This window comes from Phyllostomus discolor, chromosome 8, assembly GCF_004126475.2.
Source record: "Phyllostomus discolor isolate MPI-MPIP mPhyDis1 chromosome 8, mPhyDis1.pri.v3, whole genome shotgun sequence".
In the NCBI taxonomy this organism is placed as follows: domain Eukaryota; kingdom Metazoa; phylum Chordata; class Mammalia; order Chiroptera; family Phyllostomidae; genus Phyllostomus; species Phyllostomus discolor.
In genome coordinates, this window is record NC_040910.2 from 66,404,279 (window position 1) to 66,427,440 (window position 23,162).

Below are 23,162 nucleotides of genomic sequence, written 5' to 3' on the forward strand. Positions count from 1 at the left end.
AGCAGACTGGTCCCCACACCAGCCACTGCTGGGCCCACGCAGGGTCGGGACAGCACAGCCTGCCCTTGTCCTGGGAGCAGCGCAGCCAGTCGATGGGCTGTTCCGTGGCCAGGCGAGGACGAGACTCGCTTGCCGCCCTTCTGAGCACAAGGGGTAGCGCGATGTAAGGCTGCCTTGCCCTCCTTACGAGATTTAACAACACGAGGTTAGTGCCTGAGAATTAAAAGAAATGTTAAAGGTAAACCCAGTGTTTATTTGTATATTCTCCCTACCGAGGAGAACAGAGACGCTTGAACAACCCAGGTGCTGAGGGAGCCGGAGGGAGGGCCGGGCCGGGCCTGCCCACGGGCTCCTCCTGAGGGAGCAGCTGGCGCCGCGGCCCCGCCCCCACATGTCCCTTAAACAACCACAGCCATGCTCAGGGAGAATAAATCTATTTTAATAAGATGACTTTTGACAACTATTTGTACATGTTTTTAAAGATACTTTCAACCCCCGGGCTTCATTACAAACTGGGTGCTGAGCCGCCCTGGCCAGGAAGTGCGTGAAGCTGCTAGCGTCCAAGTTGGCCGGTCCCACGGTCAGAGAGAAGCGGCTTTACATGGTTGGGAAAAATAACTAAGCGTTTGAATGTCTCATTGTACACCTGTACATTGGTTTAGATTGAATGGCTCAAATTAAACAAATATAGAGAAATTTCATATGTACAAATATATCGTGTATAGGTATATCGTATCTATTTTAAAAGGATAAAACTGTAGAGTCGGACTTGGCATGCACGGCCCGCACGTTCCTCGCCGCCTCCACCCCAAGCGTGACAGGCTCGGCTGCGGCGCTGGCCCGGGGTCTGAGGGCCGGCGCCACCTCCGGCCACCTGCTCTGGGTAACAGTTATTGCTGTTCACCTGTGACCGCCAGAGAGGGGGCAGCTCCTGGACCCTACACACCTTGTGGGGCTGTCACGTGATCTGATGTTTGACAGGGGTGCGGGAGCTACATTCAGGCCCTCTAGACATCCTTAAAATCACTTTTTAAATTCGAAAGTGTAAAACAATAAGGTAGAAACAGGAGCTTTCAGTCACAGGGTGTGGAAAAATGAAACTTAAGAAGTGAAACATTTTGTTTTAAGCCATTTACTTCAGAACCCACAGTGATGGGCAGCCTCCCCGGGGCAGCAGGCAGGTCAGTGCCCCAGGGCGCCGAGGGTCCCGGATCTAGTCCCCCGGAGCAAAGAGCCCCTGCTACCCCATCTCCCTGCTGCAGCCACAGAGCCGTTTGCCGTCAGAGCCAGTGGTGGCCCCAGGCCTAACCCCGGGACAGCTCGGCCTCCCTCACAGCCCCGCCCTGCAGACAGTTCCCACCAGCCGGCCCTTGGGTGGGGAGGGCTGTTGCTGGGCACGGAGGCCAAAAGTGGATCAAATAGGCACAAAGTCAAAAGGCAAAGACCAAACAAAAGGCCAAAGTCACCATCCAAAGGGAACAAACAAAATTGGCACCACCGACATTTGCCACACAGGCTGGAGTTGGCAGTTTTCTGCAAAACTCCAGCCTTGTGTTGGCAGTGACAGCAAAGAGCCGATGGAGGACCCTTGGCGAGCCCAGGGGCGCTCTGGCTGTGTGCTGGTCCGGGCCCAGGTGTGTACACGCGTGTCAAAGGGCGGTGCTCTCAGACTCCTCCTCTGAGTCCCTCTTCTCAGTCACCGAGGGTCGCCGTGCGTGCTCCAGGGGACTCAGGCGGAGCGTTGACCCAAGCTCTACGTGGATGGAGGGGACATCAAAGTGAACGAGATCTGGAAGTCAGCAGAGAGAGAGGTGAGAAGGGGCTTTCTGGCCAAGGTGAGGGGGGTGGCAGGCTACGAGTTGCGCATTGCGTGAGGAAGTGTAGCAGATGGGCCAGCGCAGGGCCAGCCTACTTGGGGGCCGGCTGAAGCGTTTGGGGGGTCAGGGCAGGGTTGGACCGCTTTGCTTCTATGGACAAGCAAGCCTGTAGGACCAGTGTCCAGATTCCTCTGGGGCAGCTCACAGAGGACTGTAAGGACAGCTCCCGGCTGGCCACCATACACTCCCTGCCTCTGGGCCGGTCCCAGTGACAGCTTTCTGGGGATTTCAGGACTGCAGTTAGTTCCCTGAGGTCTGCAGAGACAGTGGAAAAACACCCGTTTTCCCAATGAATGGGAGCCCTCACTCTGAGGCCATGAACAGTATACTGCAGATGCTGACAGGGCCAGGCAGAGGGGTGCCCTCAGGAGCAAGAAGCCTGGCAGCAGTTGTAGCAACCTGCTTCCCAAATGTAGGAACCCCCTCTCTCAGCCCTCAGGAAGCAGCTCACTTCCAATGCAGCCTTGTTTGGGCACTACGGGTCATTCTCCCTGGGAGGTGATCTGGAAGAACGTACCTGTGGCAACAGGGCTCAGGGTCTGTGGGGTCGGAGGCATCTGTGGCGTTGAAGTGGCAAAGCTGACCTGGAGATCAGGCAGCTTGGCCCAGGTAAGGCCACATGCTAGGCCCTGGGGCTGCTCTGTACCCTCCTCACAGGTGCCCTGGGCCTCAGGACTGCACTGCCTGAGGTGGGGGGCGGGGGAGCAATAGGAGGCTCCCTGGAAGGCTGTGGAGCCTGGAGCTGTGGACCCTGGGCCCCTTTTCCTCAATCATGTCACCCCCTTCCTTGGCCTACTCAGTGTCTGCCTCCACTCAGCCTGGCTGTGCCCTCGGCCCGGGGCAGCCCCCTGGGTTGTGGGAGAAACACACCTAGGAGGGAGATGGCCCTGGACCAGAACCAGGAGGTGGGCATTTTGTTGCCTTTTTGTTGGCCTTTTTTTTTTTTTTAAAGTAAAACATTTAGCCCAAAGAATGTCATACCAGGTAGACAGACAGACATCTGGACACGGTCCTAAAAGACATTATACAGACATGGAAGCTTTCGAACAAAGCTCCTTCTCTCGCACCCCACCCCCAACAGTCATCAGATCGTCATCCCTGCCTGTGTTCATCCTGCTGCCTTAGGGAGCAGAGATTGCAGGGTCTCAGCTCTGCTAGTGAAGGCCACTCGCTCCTCCTCCGGCTCCAGAGGGTGCCTGTGTCTCGTTCTCACTGCTGGGGCCCATCCCTGGGGGCCGAGCAGCCACTCCTGGCCCAGGGCGCACCCCTCCGTCCATGCCTTCTTTCCCTGTTGGGGAAGGCACAGGCCCTGAGGCTTGGAGTCCAAGTCCCGCCTCTGTCACCAGGGAGAGTATAGCCTTGGACAGGTGTCTTCCTTCCCTGTGCCCCACAGACCGACGGGGACACCAAATGATGGTGACAGGTCTGTGTGACAGAGACAGAGCAGGTGAAGCACACCCAGCCCAGAACAGGCACTGCTTGGGAATGAGCAGTCAGCTGTTCTCCTGGCTGTTCCCTCAGAGGCTCCCAGGATGAGGGTAGGGAGGGCACGGGGAAGAGACCCCACTGACAAGGCTGGGGGTGTGGAGGGCAGGGTGGCTTGTTTCTTGTTTCTGAGGAAGCTGCAGAAGTTAGGAGACCCATCTGTGGGTGCTGGATACCCTCCCACCATGCCTGTCACTGGACTGTGGCTCTCGTGGGGGGCACCCACCCAAGGTCCTCCTCTGGCTCACTCTGGTTGCCCCTTCTTTTGAGCATCTGCTCTTTATAGGAGGAGACCAGGCAGAAACTGGTATAAATGTTCCAAAATATTGATTGTACTGGGGTGGAAAAAATGAGCCAAGTGTGCACTGTGATACTACGGAGTCCTCAGGATGTGCCAACTGTCTCAGCCTACACAGCCTAGGGGACGGCAAGCTAGGCTGTCAGCCTAAAAGTGGAGACCACTAGTGTGCACTCACATGAGGCAGGCTGCACCTGCGTGGTGGGGACTGGCAGCGGGCAGGCCCTTCCTCGGACACGTCCTACACTAAGGTGTAGGTGAGGTGTTGTCCCTAGACATGGGACACAGAAGTCTTCAGCAGGCATGCCAATGATAACAAAAGTTCATCATGTGAAGAACAAGCCTGTGACCCTTCAATTCTCAACCATGGGGAGAGGAAGGGATGGTGGACTAGGTGACTGGCTTTCTCCCCCATCTCCTACGGCCAAGAGAGTACAATCAAAGACATGGCCAGAGATCCCAGAAAGCCCAATGAGCTTGAAGCCTGGCAGCTCCTGCTGAGGCTGGGGAAGCGACAGGGGCGAAGCCGCTGTGCGGGTCTGAGCCACATGCAGAAGGCGGGGCAGAGAGCGGTGGCCACTGGCTCCGGCAGGAGCACAGGGCAGGCTGGGGCCGCTTACCCTGAACATCCCCTCACACGTATCCAACACTGCGGCACACGTCACACAGCTGCAAGGACACAATGACAGGATTCGGAGAAAGGAATAAACATGACAAAACAAGAACGCAACAAAAACTATGCCAAGTTTCACAGTCAGGGGACCACATCAAATCACTTCAGCTTCTGCTCTGGCCCCGAGGCCTGTGCACCCGAGGACAGAACCAGGTTCTGCTGCCACAGAACGTGCAAACAGAACAGGCATGTTTGGGGGGGGGGGGGGTTGTGATTCAGTCTATAAGTCAGTGGCTCAGATGTGGGGGCCACGGAAGGGGGTTGTGCTATTCCTCCCCTGCTGGTGGGTGCACCACCTGTCCCTCAGTGCCATCTCCTGCCCACTCTTTGCCCCCAAATTTCTCCTCATTCTACCTCACAGATGCTTCAGAGTGATAGCTGTTGCTCATTCTGTTGCTTCCAGCACCAGCAATACTCTGCATCCCTTCCTTGGGTTGGCTGCAGAAGTTGGCAGGCCGAGGTGTTGTGAGGAGTGTCCCCCAGACAACTTGGGGTAACCACGAGCTGCCAGGGTGTGGCCGTCAGCCCCGAGAGCAGTGGGCCTGTGATCCCCCTGAGAGCAGTGGGCCTGTGATCCCTCCCAGCAGGGCTCACCGAGGACACACGTCATCACCGAGAACCACCAGGGGGAAGTGGTGCTCGCGGTTGCTGTTCAAGTGAGAATTTCCTTAACTTCTTATAAGCCCCAGTAGATGACAGTGGCTGGACCTTCAACATTAATCACATCCAGAAACAAGCCAAATCACCTAACAGCTGCTCCTCACAGTATTTAAATCTCACCTGTCACAAACACTCATGTTGGACTAGACTTTTCACAGGCAGCAAGGAGCCGAACCGCCCAGGCTAACCGAGCCGTCTAATTGGGAGTCAGCCCTGGAGATGGCCATGGGGGCTGCGGGTGGCAGAAACACAGCCTCCTGAGAATGCCCAGTCCCTAGGGCATCACTGCTGTCGTGTGTATCTGCAGTATGTGCATCTGTGTGGTGTGGGTGCACGGATGTGCATCTGTGGCAAGCGTGGCATGTGTGGGGCTGTGGGAGTGGGAGTGCTCCATTCCCAGTTGCCTCACCTTCTGCTAATGGGGACAAGGCCAGCAGATGTGCTCAGACCCTGCTGCCTGGTGAACGGGGTGGAGGTAGTGGGGTGGAGGCTGGCTCTATTCCAAGACACAGCCCGACACCTGGCCTGCCTCCCTGCAACAGGACAATGCTGTGCCAGCCTCGGTGGCCACAGCAGATGTGCTGAGTTTCTAACCTCGTGTGGTCCGTGTCTGGGGAGATGTTCCAAAAATGTCATCTTCTTCCCATCTACAAATGGCTCATGCTACTTGTGTGCTATGGTTTCATGCTTTCGTATCTTCCTGGGGGGAATAGCTCCGTCTTTGATTTTAAATTTAAAGCAAAACTAAACTTCGCCATGTGGGCTTGTCTGATTAGCTCCTCTGAGAACCAGGAGGACATCCACCTTTTCTGAAACTGACCCCTGACTAAATATGTATTACTAGAAAAACCTTTTTCTAATTAGGCTTATTAATTAATACCAAAAAAATGTCTTTGGTTCTAAGCATCTGTTCTCCAGCTGTGGGGGTGTGCCTGTTGAGAGGCTTGGGAAAGCCTCCAGGCCCTCACTGCACTTTGGGGCCCTTGTCTGCGATCAGTACCCAGCCTCCAGGCTTCTCCGAAGGCCCCACCCTGAAGAACTCAGAGCACTCAGTCCCCAGCTCAGAACAGAAGCAGAGCCCTGGGTCACCAGCATTCACTTGGAGGAATCCCCTAAGAAGCCCCTCTGCAGGACATCTGGGATCCATCTCGAAAGGCTCTCCACTGGCCGATGGGGCGTCCAAGGAGCCCTCTCAGTAGCTGCGTGTGGCACTGGCCTGGCTACCCCACTACAGGCGGAGATTGGTTAGCGGGGGGTGGCACCAGCAGTCCCTGCACTTGGCCCATTTTGCTGAGGTTCACAGAGGCACCTGAGGAAGCTGAGGCTGGGTTACCTGTAGACATGCTTTCCCCGGGGGACATGCCGTCGAGCACCGGGTGCTCCGTGGACTGCGGACTAGAGGCGGAGAGGTTCATCGTGGGCGGCTGCGGAGGCGGCAGGGTGGGCCTCTGCCGGGGCTTAGGGGTGGGCCGTGATTTGGTTAAAGTGCTCGTGAAGCTGGAAGGGGAGGCCAGAGGGGGTGCTGCAGCAGCTGGGGAGAGCTGGCCTGAGGCCAAGGGGTACCCCTGAGGGTAGCTCAGTCCATAGGGCGACGGGGTGCTCGGTGGCGTAGGAGACAGGCTGAGTGGGGAGGGCTGGCTGGGGGACTGCTCCATCACAGTGCCCGGCTGGCCGAAGGGAACCTTGGGTGGAATCGGGGCCAGCTTCTTGGAAACTGGAAGGGAAAACAACACAACAGCAGCAACACACAATGTTAAGTGAAGCCTGTGGCCCATGTGGCTGTTAGAACACCCTTCACTACCTCCTGCCCCTGGCCACCCCAGCTCTTGGTGCCCTGGGAGCAGGCCAGGCAATTTTTTGAAATTAACCTAGAATTGCATGCTTTCGTATCTTCCTGTTTATTCACTAATTTCTCCTCCTCATCTCTGGATGCCTGCCATGAGCTACATGCATGCTTGCACATGCACACACGCACACACTTGCACACACGCACACACTTGCACACACACAGCCAAACCGCAGAACACACTCCCCTCCATGGTGGTGGCTGAGTGCCAGCATCCTGCTACCACTCCTGAACGGCAGTGGTGTCGGAGGTACACTGAAGAAGACTGAGTCCGAGACCAGGGTCTGACACAGGACAGTGAGAGTTCAGCCTGTGACAGTGGACCCTGGACGGGACGACGGTCCCAGAAGAGGGAATGCTAACTTCTGGCTGAACCTGTCCAGGGGCCAAACACTTGGACCACAGAGGCCCATTCCTTGGTCTGCCCTTGGTCCCTTCCTCCTTCTGGCCCCAAAGGTGTTTTTCTTCTAAGAATCGTGCCCTCTGCGTGTAACTTGGCACAGAGGCACCGATGTGCTGTTCTAAGCACAGAACTGCCCCAGCCTCCTCCACAGTGCCTTCATTTTCCTTTTTGCTTGCTTAATCGTGCTAATGCATTATATGACAAGTGCATTATACTTTTTATTGAAAATGAACCGAGAAAGATGAGAAATTCAAACATTCAGGGTAAACATTTTGAGAAAGTGATCATTCATCTGTCAGACTTAAGGGAGGGCTGGCTGTGGGTACCCCAGATTCTAGAAGAAATGGCCCCTTAAGCCTCAAGGAGGTATCGGGGACCGTTCTCTCCCCTCTCCGTGGAACTAAACCTATCCCAGTCATGCCTCATACCCTTCCCTGGCTTCTGCAGTGCAGACAAGAAGGGGGCGAATTCTTCGGGGTCCCACCTAACGGGGCTCAGATCCCTACGCGGCCCACCCACAGGACACCCCGAGGCAGTGCACCAAACACCCTTCCCCACAGCACACTGCAATCACCGAGTGGGACCACGTGTGTACAGTACCATGTCACTGTGACTTAACCAAACCACATTTCAGCTATGCTGGCTGAAGCGGGGGTGCCTCCACCATGAGAAGCCAGTGGATGGACACCCTGGGAATCATGCTTGAACACGTCTTCTCCTACGTGATGGGAGAGGGAGGACACAGTGGCATCACCCACTGTTCAAATGAGTAAACTGGGGACCAGTGATGAAATGACCCCTCTTGGGGTTGGCTAACTCCCCAGACCTCAAATGTCTATGATGACGTTTACCACTTCTGGGCAGTTACAGGATGAGGACATGGGGTAAAACTGGGCATGCTGTCCAAAGTTGAGGGGTTAAATAAAAAAGCTAAGTATACCATGCGTGGACAACGGTGGAGGGTGAAGAAGAAAGTTGCATCTTTCAAATGATGGCTGGGCTACTGAATGTCCCTGGGGAAAGGGGCCTCCGTGGCTCTGGGCTGCGCTGCCCGCACAGGTCCAGGGTGCTGTGAGAACGCGAAGGGCCAAGCTGCCGCTGGCACTAGGAAGCTGCTGCCTTTGGACAGAACGAGGGCTTAGTCATGACCCTGCGTGGTTGGGCTGCAGGGGAGGGTTAGAGGCCTCACACACAAACATGGCTGAGGACCTCTACCCAGACGGAGAGGAAAGCCTGTCGGTCTGGTCTGGGGAAAAACCCTGGAGCTCCCCACATGACCCACAGTGTCCAGAACAGCGGCTCTGCCTGTTGCTGTTTGGCCCTTAGAGCTCTGCACACAGTGGGGCGACTACTTGTGAACGCAGAAGGCAGGAGCAGGGAATGGGTGGGAGGGGCTGGGGAGAGCAGACCCAGGTAATGGGATCGCACAGCAGCCTAGAGCCAGGGAGGCTGGAAAGGCCCCATCAGGAAGGTATGAGTACCCACTGCGAACCAGCCCTGTCCCGAAAGTCCTGGAGCTAAAGCCACATCTAGAAGCTGGAAAGGCCTGAATCGAGAGCAAACTAAACATTATGTATGCTATTTTAAACAATTTAAAGCCTTTGCAAAGCAATGACATAAAGTAAAAACAAACAAAAAAGTCTCGAATAAGTACACATGCCCTGAGGCTCCCCATTTATGCAATGTCACCATGGAGCATGTCTTCAGCTTTCAGGAGGCATTTCAGAGGGGATAACTGGGCCTTCTACAGTGGGTTCCAGTGGCAGATTCTGGGCCAGGTGGCTCAGAGGTCAGGGTAGAAATTCTTAGAACTTCTAAAGCAGAAATATCAAAGGGCGGGGCTCCTGTAGAAACAATTCAATTCCTTTCTCTCTGTCCCATTCTTCAAATAACCCCAGGGGCAGGTGGCTGTGTGAGGCGCTGGCTGAGGGGCAGGGGTCTCCTCCAGAAGACTCCATACACGTCTTAAACCATGTCATGGGGCCTGGCAGGGAGCATGGAAGACACGTGTCCTCCTGCACAGCCACTCTGCACAGAGGTCTCGGTGTGTGGGAAGCCATACCCTGTACATGCCCCTAATGAGCCCACCGTACAAATGAGCGAACTAGGGATTAGCGATGAGATGACCCCCCCTTGGGGTGGGCTATCTCCCAAAACCTCTAAGGACAGACCAGGAATGTCTCACGGTTTCTAAGCACACGGTTTCTAAGTATCCATGTTAAGCGAGGGAAATGAGTTCTCAGGATAGTGTGCAGCTATCCCAGCCTGAGACGACAGGTGTGGAGGGAGGGTGGTGGGGACATACCTTTCCGGAGAGTGTGAGGGCTCTGGTCTGCAGGCGGCTGGCTGGGGCTGGTGCCTGGTTGTGTCCCTGGTTGCGTCCCCACGCAGGGTACCCCTTGGCTGGAGCCCAGAGTTCCCTTCTGTCCAGACCCTGGAGAAAGTTCCTTGCCTTTGGAAGTGCTGAAACACAAGCACGCAGGACAAAGCAGAACCCCTGAACTTGGGCAACTTCAGCACCAGCACATGGATGGTAATGGCTGTTCTTCCGGGCCAGCTCTGCTCTGTCTCAGGCCCTTTCTAGCATCTTCAGGTTGCCTCCAGCGGTGACTGTCCCTTCTCGGGGCTCTGACAGCCCCCTCTGTGGCCCTCACCTTCAGCTTCCTTTCAATGCCTCTACCCTCTCTCCACCAGGAGACCTGAGCAATGGGTGGCGGGGCTCCTGAACCCCCTCTGTACCCTGTGATCAACCCCGGGACTCTTGGACATCCTGAAACTGGAACACACACGTAAATATGCTCATCCCTTCCGTAGCCCCAGCAGAGCAGAGCAGGAGGACTCGCCGGTGTCAGTGTGCCCATGAGGGCCGCAGGCCTGGGCTCCCACTGCGAAGCTGCATGACCATGGCTCTCTCCGAACCTCTGTAACATCTCAGAGCAGGGACAAACTGGGGGCTCCTCCTCAAACTCAGGAGGTCCCAGCAAACCACAGGGTTAAAACAGACCCTGGCTGTATTCTCAAATGTGGGCCATTCAAGTCCCAGCCCTTCAGCCTTGGACAGGGGATCAGGGTCAATGGCACTGAGGGTCTCTGGAGTCCCTCCAACTGATAAGAGGACACCCTGAGCTACCAGGTCCCAAACAGGGCTCATCCCTCACTGCTGGCTCTTTCTCAGGCATTCTCCTAAGGATCGAGTACATGTTAAGAGACACTCTGTTTGACTCCATTCCACAGACCAGGGATAGCAAATATGGGGCTGACTCCTCACCCCCTACCATCCCCTGTCATGCCACCCATGGCAGACATTAGCAAGCGACCTCCATGTTTCCCCTCAGGGTCCTCACCTGTGTTCAGTATAGTGCTGCAGGAGCCCCTGGGGAATCAGGGCAGTGACCTAGGGTTGGGAGCTCCCTGTTGTCCTTGCTAGAACCTACATGGACTCTGGTGCCCTCAGGTAGGAAACAGGAAACATGGAAACCTAAATCCTCCACATCGGTTATTTCTTCCCTGCAAAAGCAGTGAGAGCCCATTTTCTTCCCTGAATGAGTCTGGAAACTCCAAATATGAAAGAGCTAAGAATATGCTACTCACTCCCCTGGGGTGTGGTGAGAAAGGCTGGAGGGGTCTGGGCCGGAGCAGCAAACACCATCCAAGCTCAGCTAGTTTTCCCCACATCAGGGAGGGAGGGGAGGCCTTGTTTGTTTGAGGCAGCAGTACATACTCCCCTTCTCAGGGTAAGTGTTATACCACCCAAGGGGAAGGACCATTTCCTCAGAGGTCTGGGAGAGCATTAATTCCTTTCTCTGTCTTGTGAATAAACGTCACGAGCCCTTGCTGGTGTGACTCAGTGGATCGAGCACCAGCCTGTGAACCAAAGGGTCGCTGGTTTGATTCCCAGTCAGGGCACATGCCTGGGTTGTAGGCCCAGTCCCCATTGAGGGGGGAGGGGCGGCACATGAGAGGCAACTACACATTGATATTTTTCTCCCTCTCTTCCCTCTCTCTAAAAATAAATAAATAAAATATTAATAAATAAATAAATGGCAAGAATGACAACCCCTTGCCTCACTCCCCCTGGCCTCACCCTGGCTGGGCAAGAACTTGTCTTTCACTCCTTTTCAGGCCCAAGTTGGCCAGGCACTCAAGGCACTAATGCCTAATATCCCTCCACTCTTCCGTCATCTCTGCCTCCCGCAAGAGAAAGGTAAAATAAAACAATAAAGCAATAAAAGAAAACACAAGACAAGCAAACAAAATAACTGCTTCTTGAGGCATAATAGACTCTTCTCCTTTCCCCTAGATGGACAAGAATCTAGGGACCAAGGAGTTCACCCTTCTTTTCTCTTCCACCTAGACCTGCCCCCACAGCAGAAACAAGAATTTACCTACACGGCCTGGATCCTCTCCCCAGCCCAGGTGCAGCTTATCCAGGGGGAGAGGTGGGGTGGAAGCCGGTCCTAAGGGGCACCACATGGTTGAGGCACAGTTACAACATGTTTGAGGACAGGTTGATTTTGGGGCGCAAGACTCCAGGAGCTGGAGTGCAAAGGGGCAGGAAGCAGAGTTTGGGGTCAGAGTTAATACCAAGCAGATGAGCAGGGTGCAGAGGCTGAGCCTGGCTAGATAAAGCCACCAGCCTGGAGGGAGAGGGGATGAGGGGCTGGAGATGGCGGGAGTGGGAGATGGGAGTAAGTCACAGGGAGGTAAGGAAGAGCCGTAACAGGGATCTAGCAACTGGAGGAAATGCCATCGGGGCTGCAAGTGTCCAGAAAACCGAAAAAAAACAGAGAAAGAAACAAAAAGCAGTGGAACACTGGTTTGCACTGGGAGGAATCCTGTGGGGAGAGTAGGAGAGCGGGACAGGCAAACAGGGACAGGACAGCCAAAGGAAGGCTACAGGACTGGCTATTCCCGGAAAAGGGGACAGCAGGACTACAGAGCAATGAGAGAGAGACTCTCCAAAGCCACCCATCTGTAGCATCCAAGAACATCTCAGGGCCAGGGGAAATCCATCTTTGAGGGGCATTTTCTAGAATTATCATTTATATGTCAAATGTTGTTTGGCACCAAGTCTCCGTTATAAGAGGAAATCAGGATGAAGCCAGTGAGTGTCTGTAAAGGGAATCTTGCCAGCAAGTCTACTGTCGGTCTCCTTCCTACCTGTCTGCCTTGCCAGCCCACAGCCATCAGCCTTTGCTCCTCCACTGAGCTTGCTCTCCCGTCTGCATCCCTCTCCTGGGCCCGCAGCCTGGTGAGCACCCCTCCAGGGACAGCTCCGCCCGTACCCTGAGTGGGAGCCATCAGCAGCAACCCAAGCACATCCAGTATCAGTCCCCTCTCCCAAATTCTGTCACTGTCCCCTTTCTCTTTCTCATTTCCTTATTACAATAAAGTACCCACAATACCTTCATTTGGGGTGTTTGTGTGTGGATGTGAGTGAGCATGAAATCAAAGATTGGGTTAAAAGGTTCAGCCTCTCATGGTCCTCAATTTTTCACTGCAGTGACCATGGAGGAATGCCACATCCTCCAATGACAATTCACAATGTTATCTGATCTGACATAGCCTTTCTAGTTCTCTGGATTGCTGTTTGAGAACACATAGAAACACACAAACAGAACAGCAAAGTAGTTTGCTGTGCACGTCCCACTTCTAAAAGCCACCCCTTTAAGGAAGGGCAGGTCCAGCTTCCTCCTGCGGAGACTCTGGGTGTGACCACGTGCCTTAATCATCCTGAGCATCTACTCGCTGGAATGCGCACTTCGCAAAGTGCGAAGCTTGCATGTTTCAGAGCTTTGGACAGACACGGTTCTCTGCAAGAGCTCATAAACTAGTGATGAAATGAGCTTGTTCTCCATCTTTCTTCTCCCCTTAGGAGAATGGAAATACAACCATGTGGCCAGCTGCAAAGTTTGCTGGGCCAGCATGACCACATGACCTTCACCCCTTCCCTGGTTTATACCCTTGTTAGCAGTAAACATGGCTCCACAAATCTAAGGGTAGAGGAGAGGAAAGGAGAAGTACTGAAATTCGAAATTGCAAAATAGGGAAGTCATAATGGCAGAGGGAGGGGAAATGGAGAGCCAGGAACTGAGGTTCCCCATACCTCTGTACAAGTTGCCTCTGGGTAAATTTGCTGTCTGCTAGGGATGTTCTCCTAGGAGAGCCTGGCCTGCATCTGATAGTTCAGGGAGCTGTGGTGACTTCCTGAGCACCAGTATGATGTGGAAGGCCAACGTGAATGCATAGAAATGGGGGGATGATGGAATCCAAGAGGCTGGAAGTGGGTGCAGGGAGCCCCACCACCCCCCCGCACAGAAGGCAGCCTGCCCGGGCTTACCTGGTCCGTTCAGGCCCAGGCTGGAGGCCCAGGCTGGATGGAGAAACCGAGGGCACTGTGGGTTCCTCTGGGAGCTGCTCCGGAAGGGGCGAGGGCAGAGGTGTGGCCAGCTCTGCTGGCGGGGCAGGGGGCTGCGTGGAGGGCGGGGCGCATGACCCTTTCCGGCCTGCCGAGGAGCCTCTTCGAGCCACCCAGGATGTGTCCATCACCCTCACGCCCATGCTGGTGAGGGACACAAAGACACATGCTTATCCATGTACGGCAGGTGACAGGCTCCCTCCCCCACGAAGCGGACACATTCAAGCAGGTCAGTGGTAGAACAGCAGCGCAGCCGTAGCACCCTCCTGGGCCCAGGGAAGCAAGGAGGTGTGGGCAGGGCTCTGCAAAGTGACAGGCCACTGTGGGAGCCTCCAGCTGCCCCGCCGGTCTCACCCCAGCGGGCAGCTGCGCTTCCACCTGCTGCCAAAGCCAGCTGATCTTTCAGGGCAGAATGCAGTCTGTCTGGGGGGCACTCACTCCTCCCAAGTGGGAGAGAGGTGGGTGAGCAGGACAGGGACAAGGGTAGCATGAGACTGGAACAAGGCAGCGACCAGCAGGAGACATCTAAATACCTGTGCTAGCCCCGGGACCTGGCCAAGCCTCAACCTCCGCAGGCCGCGCCCGCTTGTGTACAGGCGGGAAGGGGCCGCTCATGCCTACAGTCTCTCTGCTCTGGTTCCATGTCAATGATGGGAACACAGTCAGCCTCAAGTCAGTCGGCCAAGCAACCAGACACGGCACATTCACCCTCTGGCAGAGCTCACTAAGGCATGGCTCACTTAGTTCCCAGAGACTGAACATGGCCTATAGCTACCCGAGGATACCGTACCTTTGGATTTTCCTAAGGCTGCAGAGACAGAAACATACAGATATTAGTGTCAAAAAGACTATGCCTCCCTTTGGACATACAGGTTGTCTCCTGTCAAGGTCAGGGTCTCGGCATGGGGCTTTCATCGTGCCAAGAACTAGGTTCCATTTTGTTGGTCTCCTAAAGTGGCTCTTCTATTTGTGTGGGTGGAAAATCTTATCCTACTAAGCTCACAGGTGAACAGAGAGACTGAATGGTTGATATCAAGGTGTGTAGGGGTGGGGGTGGGCAGGAAAGGGCATCAAAAGGGAGAAATCAAACTGATGGAAGGACAGTAGTCATCCGCCTGGCTTACGAGGCAGTTAATGCCCTTTCCTCTGCTCTACGAGGTACACAGGCAAGGCCTTCACTGACTAAGGCAAGAGCTAATGTTTCCAGTATTAAGGACAGATAGAGACATTCACTCAGAAAACACATGCTCCCAGCCAGCATCTGCCTCTACCAGGCACATGTGTGGCGGGGTGTGGGTATGAGCGTTACCTTGTGCTTACTCTCACCTCTTCACCCACACTGGTCAGAAGCACAGAGCTATCACGCCATGAAATCCTGCCTTCCAACAAGGTCAAATGGACCTTGTAGAAGTGCAGCAAATTTTTTTTAAAGGGGTCAAGTTTGGAGATTATAGCAGCCTTTGGGTCCGTTAAGGAAATATGCCTTAAGGGATACAGCCGGCAGCGAGGCACACAGTGAAGGGCTGGGGCTGTAGGCTGAGTGCACCCCACCAGGGGGCAGGGACAGCCTCCTGACACCCCCTCCTCTGCAGGGTCACGAGGCCTCTTTGAGTCTCGTGTCAGCGCTAACCTTCCAATCTCCCCTCTATGGCTCTGAGGAGGCACCTTGGCAGGAGGGGAGGCAGGAGGGGCAAGTGGGGTCACTCTCTTTCCAGGACCCACTTGCTTTCAACGTCATCTTGGGTCTAAGGACCCTCCACCAAGAAATAAGCAGTTTCTGTAGGGGATTCAGAACCACTCTCAGAGGCCACCCAGAAGTCTGGGACAGGGTATAGGCACATCCCAGATGTTTAAAGAGAGCTGCAAGGAAGTATCCAACTCTGCTCTTGGTCTTCAGAACTTATTAGGATGCAGAGAGGAAGAAGCTTAATATTCATTCCACTCAGGGGATACCACGGAGTGGCCATGGTCAGCGAGATGGCAGAGATGCATGATATCTCCCAAGGTGGTCAACAGAAGGATGCCTAAAGGATGTGAGTCTCACCCTGTTTTCTCTTCCTTATGGATTCTCTTTCACTTAGGAAGACCTTTCCCACTGGTGGGGGTGCAGAGGGGGAGAAGAGGCTTGGGATTTAGGACCAGGGCTGGTGGGACATGCAACTACTTCCAATGGCACCTTCCAACAGCAGCAATCTCAGACACCAAGGCTGCCTGGGGCACATGGCATGGACAGGGCAAGACCTGCTGGGTGTCAGTGGCAAAATGTCAGCAACCAAGAAATGGAGGCTGAACATGAGCTTCTGCCTTTACAGAGAGACTGCCTTGCTCTACGTAATCGCCACCTGAAATTACTGTCTTATGGGAGGCAGCATCACTTGTTCATGGTGAGCGTGCCTCAGATGTCCACTGGCATTTTCAAAATGGACAAGGAGTCAGGGTAAGGAAACCAGGGGCTGGGAATGCAGAATTCTTGCTGGCTCATTCATGGGATCCATGTGGGGTAGGCCAGGTGACAAGTCCTCACCTTGGCAAGACAGTCCCATTTAACTCCTGCCAGTCTACCAGGACCTTTCATTTGTATAGAATTTATCATAAGGCACATTGGTATTTTTCATGAGATTATATCCTGGAATAGGTTCTGAAAGGATCCAAGCCACATGACCCAGCTAAACCATTCACTGACTCAGTGAAGCTCCCTCCTTATCTACAGAAGGAGGCTAATACCTCCCATCCCACTTCCAGCATTTCCATGAAGGGATTTTTATCAATTACTGAGTGCTAAGATATATTTAACATGATAGGCCATTACCCAGGGGAGGGAGCTGAGTAGTCATGCACTGGGTTGTGGTGGAGTGAGCGATGGGAAACACAGGCTGTGACCATAAGAGGTCTGTCTAGCTACACAAACAGAACTTTATGGGACTGACCAGTTGGAGATGCAGAGAATCATATGATATCTTGATGGAGGAAAGAAAAAGGCTTGGTGACTGGATAGCATGGAGCTGGAGTGGCAACTCCATGATGGGGTGACCCCACTCCCTGCCCTGCTCACCACGAATCTTCTAGGGAGCAGCGTAGTCCTGTGGCCAAGAGCAGGGCTTTGAAAGGAGGACTTTGGTGTCTGATTGACATTTTCTCATTACTGTGTGATATGGATGAGCTACTTACCATCTACTATCCTCTGAGCAACACCATTTCCCTTTCCTCAGGGTTGTTGTAAGAACAACTAGAACAAGGTGTATGAATTACTTAGCATCTACTAAGAGATCAGGAAGTGGTAGCCTTGACTAAGATGATGCTCTGTCCTGGGAGGTACCAAGTACAGATGATTTTAAACAATCTTCATGGATAAATATGTAGAGTGAACCCCAGTCTTAAACAGGTTGATCAAACAGGGAATAAGGATATTGTGTCAGTGAATCAGGCTCAGTATGAGGTGAAAATATTGGAAAGACACCATCTGGGTCACATCAGCTGGGTTACAGTTCTGCCATCAGATTTCTTCCCTTCCTAAACACTGTCTTAAACGTGAAAAGATTTTGGGGTGGCTTCCCTGCTAGAAGTAAGGGAAACAAAAATAAGGAGAGAGCTGAGTCCCCTTTCCCTACGCTCCTTAGGCTTCTAGGAATCTCTGAGTTAAATGGGCCACAGCGGGTTTCAGAGGATGGGATTGCAGGAAGCCTACATTGATGATTCTAGGCTTAAGGAACAGAAAAACAAAGGGGCATCCTCACAAAATCACTAAGTCTCACTGCCCAGCCCAGTCATCAGGGTAGGAAAGAAAGGAAAGCACCAGGCTCACCTTGGCTGACAGGTCCTTTGGGGAACAAACTATGACAGGGGACTGGAGACTCAGCCAGGAATGGCCAAACCCTCCCCACCTGCAGAAAGTCTCCCATGTCCCAGGGAGTCCCCTGCAACCTTCCCCTGACCCTGGCCTGTCCACTGGGCTGTAGTATATGTTGTGCTTGCAGAAGTAGCCCAGTCCCTCCTAGGAAGGTGGAGACAGAGAAGAACACTCGAGGTGTTTTTAGTGAGATGTCAAAGAATGGGTTGGTCGGGGCACATCACGGGGAGAAAGTGCACCCAGCCACATTACTGTCTTAAAACCGTAATTAAGAAGTCTAGTGTGTCTACTAAATACAGCTAACATTAACATATATCAAGCACTGTTTTAAACACTTCATAAGTAAAATTTTATTTAATGCTTAAAACAATTCTAAGGTTGTTGTTTACTATTATTTCCTCATTTTGCATATGAAGAAGCTGTAGCAATCAGAGGTTAAGTAACTTCCTCAGGTCATGTGGCCAGAATGTGAACTCAGAAAGCCCCATACCAAAGCTCACACTCTGCATTTGCAAAGGGCTGTTTCCCCTGGGGTTATTCTTCTTGCAAAGGTGGGTAAGGAAAGGATGTAGAAGGCTAGATCTATGAATGTCTGCTGATGAAGGAAAGAAGATGGCCTTCTTGCTTTAAAGTCTGTAATCTGGCAGACCACACAGGGAAAACATGAGATCCAGAACCTTAAACATTAAAAGAGACAAAGGCCTGGCCCAGCAAAAAATAGAAATAAAAACCAAAATCTGAAAGTTGAAGATCCAGGTCTAAGAAGAATAGGTGTCTACCAAAACAATACATTCACCACTGAACAGAGTTTGCTGTAGACCATTCTAGGAAGTTAGCTGTCAAGGGTTAATGGATTTTTCCCCCTCTGTAGGATAGATATCTGCAGTACTATTTCTGAAGCCTGGTAAGGTACATTGTTAGCTAGAAGTGTCAGCCAATGTTTGGTTTTGAAATGTTTAAGTCTGTAGAGATCGAGAAGGTTTTAATTTTTGTTCTAGAGATCAGTTACCTTTGGCGAAGGCCAGGAGAAGGGAGAGAAGAAATGGGTTAGCCATCAGATGCAGACCCCAGAAATTTGGGTAGCTCCCCAAATGTCCATCAAAGACTTGGAAGTTCAGAGAGTGTTTAAGATGCACTTGGAGTACGTGTAGCAATGGCAGGGACCTGTGGAGTCTCTGTATGGTATCCTGGGTAGCCAAGGTGAGTGACAAGGGACCTAAATACCTGAAGACTTCGTTTACCCCATACTCACACAGAGAGACCAGCATCAGGTAATTTCTAGCTCCTCCAGGGATAATGCCTCTCTTAAATATATGATGACAATGTGTCTTTGCCTCCTCCGTGCAAGTAAAGGCTGGGCTCAATCTCGCCACACCTCACAGACCTGGTTGCAGCATCCGTGATGGGCGAACCTGGACATTTGGAAGCTGAGGTGGGGCCTGGGCTAAGAACATACCTCTCAAGGGTCCATTTAATTGATCCAAACCCAAAACAAGTCAAATCCTCCACTAACATGTGGAATGACTTTCTAGGTCCGCATATCATAGGTTCAGGCCCTATCTGAAATAGGGCAATGGCACCATCTATCCATGGCATATGGTCCCTCCTCCCACTTACAGAAGTGAGTCCCTCGGATCACTAGTTCTGATTGTTTTGTAACAACAGTCTCTACAATCAATAAGTCTGGAACAGGATGCATGCCACAGCCACATTATGAAGACTTGTGGCATGTAACCAAGGGGTTCTTCTCAAACCCCCAAGTCTTACTGCCCTAGCCAGGTCATCAGGGCAGGAGAAAAGGAGAGAGTAGAGGTGTCTTTGGGAAAGGAACTGTGACAGGGTGTAGAGGACTCATCCTGAATGGCAACAACCCCTCCTACCTACAGAAGGTCTCCCCTACCCTGGGAAGCCTTCTGCAACCTTCCCTTGTCCCCAGCCAGCCCACTGGGCTTTAGTGTATTCTGTGCTTGCACAATTAACTTGATTGCTCATGGGAAAGTAGACAGAGATAAGAACTCTAAGAAGTCATATTGAATACATTACAGAAAATGGTTTCAATGTGTTGAGTCATGTATTTCAGCAACTCATTAGATTCCAGATTTCCATCCTCCCCGCCGACCCCGTATAACCAAGAGTAGAATTAGTATTCCAAACAGTGCCATTCAGATTACCCTTGGACCTTCCAATTAAACATGCCTCTTCCAAGTCACCCATGTTAAGGTCTAAATAGCGGGGCCAGACCTGTCCCAGAGCAGCACAGGCCGAGGAGGGGTCACATGCCCAGCTGAGCTCTTGGGCAGATGGCTGGCTCTGCTCCACTGTCCTCATAGCTTTTTTGGGCTGCTGCCAGTGGGCCCAGGTAGAGGGTCTCTGAGGACCAGCCCACTTTGGAGCCAGGGAAGGGGTGCAGGCACACAGGTTCCGAGACCGGAAAGAGGAGCTGCATGCTGGTCTTCTACACAGAAAGAGCCAGACTCATCGGATTTCTGTGAACAGACTGCCATCCCATGGGGATCCAAGGGTCTGTGGGCAGCTTCACAGATGCTGCTGGGACTTGTCACCAGTGGGGTTAGGGGAACAAGAGACTAGAAATGAGCACGGGCAGGGGGATGGGTGTGTCAGCCAGCAGGGCAGGTGTAAAGAATATAGGCCAGAGCCAGGAAGTGGCCAACAGGCAGGAATAAACATGGGCAGGTGAGGTGGGGAGGGGGCAGTGGCGGTACTGGCAAGGTCTGCCTGAAGTCTGAGGCTGGCTGTGGGCCGCGAGTGGGGGCAAGAGGAGTAGGAAGGGGGGATGATAGCCATCGGGAGGGTAGAGATGTAATGTTAGCAAGGACACTTTATCACTGATGTCTTTCCTATTCTTGCATTTGGGCTTCTCCACAGGTCCTTCAAGAATCCCTGTCAAGTTTGTTCAGATGCTGCTAGGGGCACAGCCCGAGAATGCGCCTGACAAACACTCAGGGCCCACGAGTCCATCCTGATCCATGGGCAAGAGCAGACATCCTGGCTAACTCTTTCAGGGCCAGTAGGTCTTGCATAAAAAATATTTGATGTAACCACGGACAACACTTCTGCCATTGTCAGAAAAATGGAAGGAATTTGCAAATTTACTTTCGTTTATTATTTGGGACAAATGATCCAAGAAACAACTATCGCTATTCTATAAAACTAACCAAAAAGAAAATACAAACAAAGCATTGAAAATACATGATAAACTGCACCCTACGATTTCAGTGGGAACTGAGGGAGGTGTAGAGAGCACTGGCGTGACCTGTTAATACTGTGTCGCTCAATGGCTGAAGTAGGAAAGCTAGGAAATGTTTTTTTTTAATTTTTTAAAAAGATTTTATTTATTTATTTTTAGAGAGGGAAGGGAGGGAGATAGAGAGAGAGAGAAAAACATCAATGTGCGGTTGCTGGGGGTTATGGCCTGCAACCCAGGCATGTACCCTGGCTGGGAATCGAACCTGCGACACTTTGGTTCGCAGCCCAAGCTCTATCCACTGAGCTATGCCAGCCAGGGGAAATGTTTTTAAAAATGGTATTATTGCTAAGTTCTTTATCTAGAATGGCAACGGTTTTCTTTGATTCAGTGGTCTTCACCCCTGGATGTGCATTAGCATCATCTGGGATGCTTTAACAAGTATCACTGCCTGAATCCTAGCCCAGGCCAGTCCAGTCAGATTGGAGGAATGGGGGGGTGGGGGAAGCAGGACATCAGTATTGTTTTTTAAACGTTTGTTCTGGCTACCTTTTGTTGCCTAACAAACAACTCTCAAAACCTGGTTGCTTACTTATCTAGGTCACGACTCCACAGTTCTGGCGGAGTCAGACAGGGACAGCTTGTCTGCGCTACACAGGACTAGCTGAGGTTGCCTGAGTTGGCCTAGAAGACTAAGATGACTCACTCTCGAAGCCAGTAAGTTGGTGCTGGCTGTCAGCTCGGTGCTTGGCTGGGGATGAAGGCTAGGGGCTTCAGTTCCTCTCCAAGGGGCTGCTTGGACTCCCACACAGCAACATAGCTAGGTTCCGAGAGTGAGTGTTCCAAGAGACCTGGCATAAGCTATAAGGTTCATTCTGACCTGGCTTCAGAAGGCCCAGAACATCTCTTCTGCTATGTCCTGTTAGCTAAGTGAGTCATGGAGGCCAACTCAGAGTAAAAGGGAGTATAATCAGATGTCAACTCAATGGGAGAAGAATCAAATCCCTGCTGCCATCTTTACCATGGAGCTGTTTGTTGGTGTGTAGCTGTGGAGACACATGGACTGGTTTCTTGTGGCTGCTGTCACAAGTACCACAAAGTTAGTAAACCACAGAAATGTATTCTCCCCCAGTTCTGGAGTTCAAAGTCCAAAATCAGCATCACAGGGCCAAAGTGAAGGTGTCAGCAGGGCTGTGTTCCCTCCAGAGGCTTCAGGGGAGAGAATCCTTCCTTTCCCCCTTCCAGCTTTGGTGGCCGTCAGCATTGCTTAGCTTGCGGCCACATTGTCAAATCTCTGTTCCATGTGCACATCTCCTTCTGTGTGTGCGCACGAATGTGTGTGAGAGATCTCTGCTGCCCTCTTATGACTGGTGTGATTGCATTCAGGGTCCCCCCTAACAATCCCGCGTTATCTCTGTAATTCAAGATTTTTATTTTAATCACATCTGCAAAGACCATTTTCCCAAATAAGGCAATATTTACAGGTTCCAGGGTTTAAGAACTGATATCTTTGGAGGGGCATTATTCTGCCTACTGCAATCATGAAAAATGTATAAGTGAGCTAATAAACCTGATCCCAGGACTTGCTACAGAAATTCAGTTTCCTGTGTCATTATGAATCAGAAAGGCCAGGAGCTGGGGACTGGGGAGAAACTACCTTCAGTGATGTCTTGGACATAACAGCCATCAGTCCAGGAAAATGTCATCCATTTTTGTTCCCCAAATTGTCTTTTTTCCCCCTAGGATTTTATTTACCTACTTTTAGAGAGAGGGGATGGGAGGGAGAAAGAGAGAGAGAGAGAGAAATATCGATGAGAGATACATCGATCTGGCCTGCCACCCAGGCATGTACCCTGACTGAGAATCGAACCAGTGACTTTTGGGTTTGCAGGCCAGCACTCAATCCACCAAGCCACACCAGCCAGGGCCAATTTTTTAAAGTAACAGCTTTATTGAAATATAATTAAATATATTATTTTTTTAACCTGATCAAAAACCTCAATAAAGTTAACTTTGTCAAGTGTTTCAAGTGGTTAGAGGTAGTTTGAAAACTTTGAAATGTGTCTCAAAGATTTTAAAAGCTCAGAAATTGGGACTAATGTGGAGAATTCCCCTAATATTGCTAAAATAATACAGGGACTCAACTGATACAAATTCCTTTTCTCTTGCCCAAAACACCTACCCAAAACTTTGGGTTCGTATTTCCCTTAAAGCTAGTTAGGAACTGATCATCTGCAAGCTCACTGTACCCTAAAACATATGTACTGTACCCCAGACAACTCAGTGAGGCTTATCCTAAGCTGCCAGTATGCTCTCCAAGTAATTAAAAGTTAGGACAAGTTTTAAAAGACATAAAATATATTCATTTTGTGCACAACGGTATTTTATGTAGTTCATCTTCTACACCCTTAAAGTGTATGGTGGCACCTTCAGCTTTCAATCAGAACATC

At 51.9% G+C, this 23,162-nt stretch overlaps 1 protein-coding gene across 6 annotated transcripts in view; it reads right to left on the minus strand.

Annotated features, from left to right (window-relative positions):
* Positions 1–417: 417 nt before the first annotated feature.
* Positions 418–23,162, minus strand: part of ARHGAP44 (Rho GTPase activating protein 44) — a 180,999-nt gene continuing 158,254 nt past the window's right edge. The window contains exons 17-22 of one of the 6 annotated variants that reach the window (XM_028534445.2): positions 14,451–14,468; positions 13,583–13,804; positions 9,548–9,705; positions 6,327–6,707; positions 4,281–4,329; positions 422–1,789 (exon numbers count right to left, since the gene is read on the minus strand). In XM_028534445.2, the coding sequence (XP_028390246.1) occupies positions 4,322–4,329; positions 6,327–6,707; positions 9,548–9,705; positions 13,583–13,804; positions 14,451–14,468 (787 nt within the window). In that variant the 3' untranslated portion in view covers positions 422–1,789; positions 4,281–4,321. Of the gene's footprint in view, positions 1,790–4,280; positions 4,330–6,326; positions 6,708–8,514; positions 9,087–9,547; positions 9,706–13,582; positions 13,805–14,450; positions 14,469–23,162 lie in introns of those variants that run through there. The other 5 variants (XM_028534442.1, XM_028534446.2, XM_036032962.1 and 2 more) reach the window with 5 other exon arrangements.